Source organism: Felis catus, chromosome B2, assembly GCF_018350175.1.
Source record: "Felis catus isolate Fca126 chromosome B2, F.catus_Fca126_mat1.0, whole genome shotgun sequence".
NCBI classification, from domain to species: Eukaryota; Metazoa; Chordata; class Mammalia; order Carnivora; family Felidae; genus Felis; species Felis catus.
In genome coordinates this window covers 1,564,556-1,573,990 of record NC_058372.1, presented here as the reverse complement: position 1 = coordinate 1,573,990, position 9,435 = coordinate 1,564,556, and the positions used below count along the sequence as shown (strand labels likewise).

General features: G+C 38.6%; 1 protein-coding gene across 1 annotated transcript; it reads right to left on the bottom strand.

Moving 5' to 3' along the window:
- Positions 1 to 1,550: 1,550 nt before the first annotated feature.
- Positions 1,551 to 2,513, bottom strand: LOC105260530 (olfactory receptor 2W1). Its single transcript, XM_011282026.4, has one exon. The coding sequence runs from the start codon at positions 2,511 to 2,513 to the stop codon at positions 1,551 to 1,553; it is 963 nt and encodes a 320-aa protein (XP_011280328.2).
- Between the last annotated feature and the right edge of the window lie 6,922 nt (positions 2,514 to 9,435).

The following is a 9,435-nucleotide window of genomic DNA, read 5'->3' as shown; positions in this document are numbered from 1 at the left end:
GCATCAAAAGAGATTTGATGTATAATATTTGTACATTATGATGTTACATGCACCACACAAAGTAAATGAAATCATCCATTCAGGTCTATATTTCTGAAGACGCAAGCATTAGCATAGAAAATAAAAACTAGATAAACAAAACACTTCCTATGGGTCTTTAGAATAAATCACATGTCTTCACATTTATATTTATAGCTCTTGGTGTTATGTTACAAACAAAAATAAAAATTCCTAATGTCCCAATTTCCCTGAAGATATGCCAATGATGAAAGTCATAAAAGAGCTAAGTAGGATGGGTATAGTATTGTTTGCATCCACAGAATGTTCATATACACCAACTATTCTATTAATTCTCTCTATGCCCTAGGAATTACTTGCCTCAGTAGAAATTAAAGACAGATTCCCACCAACAGTGCATTAGGGTTCCTTTTTCTCCACATTCTCACCAACACTTGTTATTTCTTGAATTTTTGATTTTAACCATTGTGACAAGTGTAAAGTGATCTCTTATTGTGGTTTTAATTTGCACTTCTCTGATGCTTAGTGATGTTGAGCATCTTTTCATGTGTGTTGCCTATCTATTCATCTTCTTTGGAAAAACACATATTCAAGCCCTCTGCCCATTTTCAAATCAGATGATGATGATGATGATGATGATGATGATGATGATGATTTTTGGTGTTGAGTTTTGTAAATTATTTATATATTTTGGATATAACATTTCAATATTTCTTCTTCCACTCACTAGTTTGCCTTCTTGTTTTGTTGATTGTTTCCTTTGCTGTTTAAACCCTTTTAATTTTGTTGTAGTCTCAATAGTTTAATTTCCTTTTGTTTTCCTTATCAGAGGAGACATATTTCAAAAAATGTTTCTCTGGCTGATGTCGAAGGAATTACTATCCTCATGCACTGTTGGTGGGAATGCAAATTGTTACAGCCACTGTGGAAAACGCTATGGAGTTTCCTTGAAAAATTAAAAAAAGAATCACCATATGATCCAGTATTCCAGTAAAAACACTAATTTGAAAAGATATAGGCACCCTCTGTTTACTGCCAAGATATGGAAGCAATCGAAGTGTCAATTGATAGATGAGTGAATAAAGAAGGTGTGGTATATGCATAATGGAATATTACTCAGCCATGAAAAGAACAAAATCTTGCCACAAAATCCACCATAACATGGTTGAGTAAGACCATGTAATGCTAAGTGAAATAAGTCAGTCAGAGAAAGACAAAGACCATATGATTTCACTCATATGTGGAATTTAGGCATCAAAGCAAATGAGCAAACAAAGAAAAGAAAGAGATAAAAAATAGACTCTTAAGTATAGGGAATTAGTAATTTCTAGAGGGGAAGTGAGTGAGGAGATGGGTGAAATAGATAAAGGGGATTGAAAGTACACGTGATGAGCATTGATAAATGTATAGAATTGTTGAATCACATTGTATACCTAAAACTAATATAACACTGTGTGTTTATTGCGCTTGAATAAAACAAGGAAAGACAATTAGAAAATGTTTTTCATTGTCTTATCCAGGGTAATACGATTCTATGACTTTTGGTCCCTCTTTGATTTTGTAGATTCACGGTCAACTCTCACCAGTTTCCTCAATGCATTCTTCATGTCCTTGTTCCGCAGGGTATAAACGAGAGGGTTAAGACTTGGAGTGACGATCGTGTAAAAGAGGGTGAGGAACTTTCCCTGGTCTTTGGAGGCACTGTTACCTGGTTGCAGGTACATGTAGATAATAGTTCCATAGAAGATGGACACGACAGTGAGATGAGATCCACAGGTATTAATTGCTTTTTGTTGGCCTTCTTTTGACTTTATTCTCAGCACAGCTTTGGCGATGTAGCCATAGGATATAAGAATAAGGCCGAGTGGTGTAAGGACAATGACAATGCCCAAAGCAAAAACAGACATTTCAACTGTCGTGGTGTCTATACATGCTATCTTGACCATAGCTGGCAACTCACACAAGAAATGGTCCAGAAGGTTGTTTCCACATCGAGGCAAATTCAGGGTGAGTGTACATAATAATACAGAATTGGCCAAACTAATGCTCCAGACTGTGATTATCATCTTGAGACAGAGATGTGGGTTCATGATTACCAAATAATGCAGGGGCTTACAAATAGCTGTGAAACGATCATAGGACATAACAGCGAGGAGGAGACACTCAGTGGAACCCAACCACATATAAACGTAGAGTTGAGTGACACAGCCCACATAGCTGATGGTCTTGTCAGGTCCCCACAAGTTAACGAGCATCTGAGGGATGATGCTGGTTGTGAAACATAGATCCAGGAAAGATAAGTTCCTGAGGAAAAAATACATCGGTGTGTGGAGATGGGAATCCAGGAGAGATGCAAGGATGATGGCTGTGTTACCCACCCACGTAATGAAGTAGAAGAGAGTGACAACTCCTGATAGGACCATCTCCAGTTTGGGATGGTCTGAGAAACCAAGCAGAATAAAACCGTGCAGAGAAGTGTGATTGTTTTGGCCCATAGTCCTTCAGTGTCCAAATCCTAGAATGAGAAAAGCAGAAGGAGGTGAAGGAGGATGGGGATGAGGATGAGGAGGAGGAGCAGGAGGAGTAAGAGAAGGAGATGGAGGAGGAGAAATTGTCAGTACAGACCACATAACTAAAGGAAAAGAATTTATGCTAATAATTAAAAAATAATGGGTGAAAGTAAATATTATAGCCAAGTAATCTGGTATTTGTTGTAGATCATTTTATGGTGTTGGATTTAATATATTTTTATCTCGGTGAGCTTGGAGATATTACTCTTAAACTCAAGGTCTGAAAATTTTCATATGTAAATTTGCAAGTTTGAAAGGATCTGTTTCTAAAGTGATGTGACCCTCTGATTCTCTACCAATCTTGTTCGCTTGATATAATGAACACATTATTTTTCTGGTCAGCAAATTTACCTATAAAATGTAATTATTTTGCTAATGTCAGAATGAGGAAAATAGTGTTTCTCTTCTTTTGTATCTTAGTGAGTAGCACTACTGATGTCCTGGTTTCTCATGTAGGAGATAGGGCCTTTTACCCCTGACATCTTTATGTCTCTCATCCCAATACCTAACTTATCGCCGAAATGGTAAATTTTAATGCAAGTTGTATTTTAAGTATATTCTCACTTTCAAGAAGCTTCCATAGTCACTACCCTAATCGAAATCACAATTATCTCTTTTCTAGATTTTCTAGATTAAAAATTTTTTTAACGTTTATTTATTTTTGAGACAGAGAGAGACAGAGCATGAATGGGGGGAGAGTCAGAGAGAGAGGGAAACACAGAATCAGAAGCAGGCTCCAGGTTCTGAGCTGTCAGCACAGAGCCCGACGCGGGGCTAGAACTCACGGACCTCGAGATCACGACCTGAGCTGAAGTCGGACGCTTAACCGACTGAGCCACCCAGGCGCCCCTGTCTTCACTCCTTTCATCCAGACTTTTTTTTTGTTTGTTTACATTGTTACACGAGTCAATAAAATCAGTCACATCATCCATGTTCTTTTAATTTGCTAGCCCCTTTCCGTTTCATTGAAGAAATACCCCAATCCATGCTTGCATGGATCTGCACGAGGCCTTATGCTCATCTCAGAAGTTGCTTTATACACATGACACATGGACTCCTGGCTTCCTCCCAGTTTGATATGTTAAACTCATTCCCATCGGAAGCCCTGGGAACCCTTCCCCTTCTTTTCTGAACTTCTACTTCTGCAATCCTGTTCATTCTTTTGTCCAGCTCCAAATGTTTCTTGCTTAAAGAGGGATACTCTCAACCTATCTTTTTTTGTTTGATATCGTATATCATGAAAAGGGGATCTGTAGAGGGCCAGTATAGCTGAGAGTTTAAAAAAAAATTTTAATGTTTATTTTTTGAGAGAGACAGAATGCAAGTGGGCTAGGGGCAGAGAGAGAGGGAGACACAGAAGCAGAAGCAGACTCCAGGCTCTGGCTGTCAGCACAGGGCACGACACGGGGCTCGAACTCACGGGCTGTGAGATCATGACCTCAGCCAAAGTCAGATGCTGAACTGACTGAGCCACCCAGATGCCCCTTGCTGAGAGTTTGAAAGCATAGGTAGAGAGTTTCTCTTCATGTCTCTCAGGTTATTTAGGTGTTTGCTACCGAGCCCAGAAGGGCTCAGACTTCTCATTGTGAAAATAAAGAAAACAAAACTGCTATGGGTCAAGATTAACTGAATGATAAATCTGCTTAAAACAACACTTGGAACATAGCATATCTCCATAAATATTACTTATTGCAATTGTTATAAGAAGAAATTGTACGATGTTGGTAAAAATTTAACAGCTTCCCATGGTACTTTGTAATCTTTAAGAAAGTGTGTCTGATGCCTGTTGCTCTCCACTCTCTCCATGCTGCCTAAAACGTTCCATCAATACCTGTCTATCCAAGTATCTGTGTATCTATGTATCTATCTGTATCTATCTACCATCTACCTATTCTCTTATATTTATACATAATTTCCAAACAAAATAAAAATTACCACACTATGAATAACAGTGTAAAATCACATAAAGTTGTTAGGTAGCATTATTTTTTACATTAAAAAGGAGAGAAGGTGGCAGACAAGTGGAAAATATCTGTGATTTATATAGTAACAAATAACAGGTACATTCAGTTTGATGAAAAGTAATTTAAGACATTAGTTTCTATTCTAAGGAATAATGAGCTCATCCTCATTCAGTAGTGAGATACAGGTAGAGCTCCTCTAGACATACATGAGGATGTCAGAACAGCCCAAATTTTTAACAATTGAACAGATTATTGGTAATCCTCCATAGTGTCCTATCGCTGAGTATAAAAATACAATTCTTACTGCTACAGCCATAGTAACATCCAGAAAGCTTCTATTAGAAAATAAGGGGGCACCTGAGTGGTTCGGTGAGTTAAGCCTGGGTCTTCAGCTCAGGTCATGATCTGACAGTTCTTGCGTTCAAGCCCTGCGTTGGGCTCTGTGATGACAGCTTGGAGCCTGATGCCTGCTTTAGATTCTGTGTCTCCCTCTCTCTCTCTCTCAGCCCCTCCTCCACTCACACTCTGTCTCTCTCTCTCCAAAATAAATAAACATTTAAAAAATTAACTAAGAGTGGCACCTGGCTGGTTCAGTCAGTTATGTGTCTGACTCTTGATTTTGGCTCAGGTCATGATCCCGTGGTCAAGCCCACATCAGGCTCTGTGCTGGGGTTGAGGACTGCTTGAGATTCTCTCTCTCTCTGTTCCACTCCCCCTTCATGCTCTCTATCTCAAAAAAGTAATTAAGAGAAAATACATATTGAATATTAAGAAGTAAATATCAAACTGGTGTCCTTATTTCCCTTTGTGTGTGTGTGTGTGTGTGTGTGTGTGTGTGTGTGTGTAGATATTGTGTAAATATATACGGTATGATATTTGTTATGCTTTTTCAAATCTGTTTCCTGGATATTATGAAGAAAATACCCCAAATTGTGGCCAAGATTCAAAAGTAGACACGTTTAGAAGAATATACTGGCTATACTGAATATACTGAATATACTGAATATACTGGCTAACAGTTATTTTGTGAGAGTCATTTGTTGATTCCCTCAGAATTAGCTTTTCAAGGGACACTTGGTGGTTCAGTCAGTTAAGTGTCTGACTTTGGCTCAGGTCATGATCTCATGTTTTGTGGATTTGGGCCCCACATTGGGCTCTGTGCTAACAGTTCAGAGCCTGTAACCTGCTTTGGATTCTGTGTCTTCATCTCTCTCTGCCCCTCCCCTCCCACCTCGTGCTCTACCTCTCTCTCAAAAATAAATAAATGTTAAAAAAATTAGCTTTTCAAGAATCATGATATGAGCCTGGATTCTGCCATTGACTGAGTTGCATAAAAGAGAAATATAACTCTGAAATGTGTTGCACACTGGCACACATCTTTACAGGTCTATAATGTCTGAGCAGGGAGGTGAATAAAAAAAAACTTACTTATATCAACAGACAAGTTGGTGTGTGTAATAGTTCCTGACTTTTGAATAAGACAGAACCTCAGTTAAAATTATATGAAAACAAAAATGAAAATTTTTTGAAAATGAGTCAATGCCATGCTGTTAATTCCTTAGCTATTTCCATTATCGCTATGCCTTTCAAAGATTAATTCAGAAAGGGGAAAAATCCTCCTGCCAATTAAAACCCTGACATTGGAAGTCTTCAAATAATTTTTCATGCACACCAGGAGATATAGAGAAAGGTCTGATTCCTTCCCATGTGCACAGTCCTCTTGCATAAAATATTGTATTTCAGTCCTTCATTTCCAATTTAACCTACATTTCCCCATTACATTTCTGCTGGATCAAAATGTCTGAAATCACACACCAAGAAAGAGTTTCATGTCCTCCTCTTCCAGTGGAGAATAGATTTAATCTTCCATAATAGAGCTTAAAAGGGAGAATTTCTCTGCAGAGATTTACAATATTGATTTATTGTAAGAATTCTGAAAGAAAACCAGAGGAATCAGTGCATATAACTCTAAGTTCAGTTTCCCTTACCTCCCCCAATTGTTTTACCAACCCAGACACACTCTTTTCCAAGAGAGATTGAAGATGGACGTTACTATGATCCAGAGACAGTTCTCCCGATATGCTGCTTCTTGAGCAGTGAGGAGCCCACAACGTGTGGAAAAGCTAAGCACGTGCTGTCCAGCACTGCTGCCCCTTCATGTCTTTCCTGCAGCGTGGCTGTGAATTCTGTGAATTCTGCTGTTCCCCAAGCAGGTTAAAAACTCATTCTGGACAGGAGGACTCCACCTTCTTGAACACGTGACTTCACGTAAGGTGATGAAACCTGTCACAGATTCTTGCTACTCATTCTGACTGAAAAAACCCCAGCAAATAGGTCTTAGTCCTAGAGGCACATTACAAAAGCATTAATTCAGATTAAGAAGGGAGCAACATTTCCCAGTGTTGCCTGAAAGCCCAGATCACAAAGAAAGATTTCCTAAACCATTGACCTGCATCCGATTGATATCTGTAAAGTGGGAGAGAAAAAGTAGTTCATGAAGAGATTGGAGAATTAGACCATATCCTGATATTTCATTAGGAGAAACGAAATAGATGCAAAAGTTATGCCAACATGAAGGAAAGCTTTAGGACAGGGGAATGAGGAACTGTATATTCAGATTTTTTTTCTCTAGGTAGTAAATGTGTTACAGATAAAATTTGCTGCTAAATGTGCATTTCAAAAACTAGAATTATAGTAGATGTTAATCTATAAGATGTATGTATGTATGTACGTATGTATGTATGTATGTATGTATGTATGTATGTATGTAATTTCAAGTTAGTTAACATACAGTGTTGTTTGTCTTCAGGAGTAGAATCCAGTGATTCATCTCTTATGTATAACACCCTGTGCTATTCCAATAAGTGTCCTCCTCAATGCCCATCACCCATTTCCCCTTCCCCCAACACCCCATCAATCCTCAGTTCGCTCTCTGTATGTATGTATGTATGTATGTATGTATGTATGTATTTTTCAATATATGAAGTTTATTGTCAAATTGGTTTCCGTACAACACCCAGTGCTCATCCCAAAAGGTGCCCTCCTCAATACCCCTCAGCCACCCTTCCCTCCCGCCCACCCCCATCAACCCTCAGTTTATTCTCAGTTTTTAAGAGTCTCTTAAGGTTTGGCTCCCTCCCTCTCTAACCTCCTTTTTTTTTTCTTCCCCTACCCCATGGACTTCTGTTAAGTTTCTCAGGATCCACGTAAGAGTGAAAACATATGGTATCTGTCTTTCTCTGTATGACTTATTTCACTTAGCATAACACTCTCCAGTTCCACCCATGTTGCTACAAAAGGCCATTTTTCCTTCTTTCTCATTGCCACTTAGTAGTCCATTGTGTATATAAACCACAATTTCTTTACCCATTCAGCAGTTGATGGACATCTAGGCTCTTTCCATAATTTGGCTATTGTTGAAAGTGCTGCTATAAACATTGGGGTACTAGTGCCCCTCTGCATCAGCACTTCTGCATCCCTTGGGTAAATTCCTAGCAGTGCTATTACTGGGTCATAGGGTAGATCTATTTTTAATTTTTTTGAGGAACCTCCACACTGTTTTCCAGAGCGGCTGCACCAGTTTGCATTCCCACCAACAGTGCAAGTGTTCCCATTTCTCCACATCCTCGCCAGCATCTATAGTCTCCTGATTTGTTCATTTTAGCCACTCTGACTGGCGTGAGGTGATATCTGAGTGTGGTTTTGATTTGTATTTCCCTGATGAGTAGTGACGTTGAGCATCTTTTCATGTGCCTGTTAGTCATGTGGATGTCTTCTTTAGAGAAGTGTGTATTCATGTTTTCTGCCCATTTCTTCACTGGATTATTTGTTTTTAGGTTGTGGAGTTTGGTGAGCTATTAAATAGATTTTGAATACTAGCCCTTTGTCCTATATGTCATTTGCAAATATCTTTTCTCATTCCGTTGGTTGCCTTTTAGTTTTGTTGATTGTTTCCTTTGCTGTACAGAAGCTTTTTATCTTCATGAGGTCCCAATAGTTAAGTTTTGCTTTTCATTTCCTTGCTTTTGGGGATATGTCAAGTAAGAAATTGCTGCAGCTGATCTCAGAGAGGTTTTTTTCCTGCTTTCTCCTCTAGGGTTTTGATGGTTTCCTGTCCCACATTCAGGTCCTTTATCCATTTTGAGTTTGTTTCTGTGAATAGTGTAAGAAAGTGGTCTAGTTTCATCTTTTTGGATGTTGCTGTCCAGTTCTCCCAGCACCGTTTATTAAAGAGATTGTCTTTTTTCCATTGGATGTTCTTTCCTGCTTTGTCAAAGAATAGTTGGCCATACTTTTGTGGGTCTGGTTCTGGGGTTTCTATTCTATTCCATTGGTCTATGTGTCTGTTTTTGTGCCAACACCATGCTGTCTTGATGATTACAGCTTTGTAGTAGAGGCTAAAGTTTGGGATTGTGATGCCTCCTGCTTTGGTCTTCTTCAAAATTACTTTGGCTATTTGGGGCCTTTTTTGGTTCCATACACATTTTAGGATTGCTTGTTCTAGCTTTGAGAAGAATGCTGGTGCAATTTTGATTGGGATTGCATTGAATGTGTAGATAGCTTTGGGTAGTATTGACATGTTAACAATATTTATTCTTCCAACCCATGAGCACGGAATGTTTTTCCATTTCTTTATATCTTCTTCAATTTCCTTCATAAGCTTTCTATAGTTTTAAGCATACAGATCTTGTACATCTTTGGTTAGATTTATTCCTAGGTATTTTATGCTTCTTGGTGCAATTGTGAATGGGATCAGTTTCTTTATTTGTCTTTCTGTTGCTTCATTATTCATGTATAAGAATGCAACTGATTTCTGTACATTGATTTTTTTATCCTGCAACTTTGCTGAATTCATGTATCAGTTCTAGCAGACTTTTGGTGGA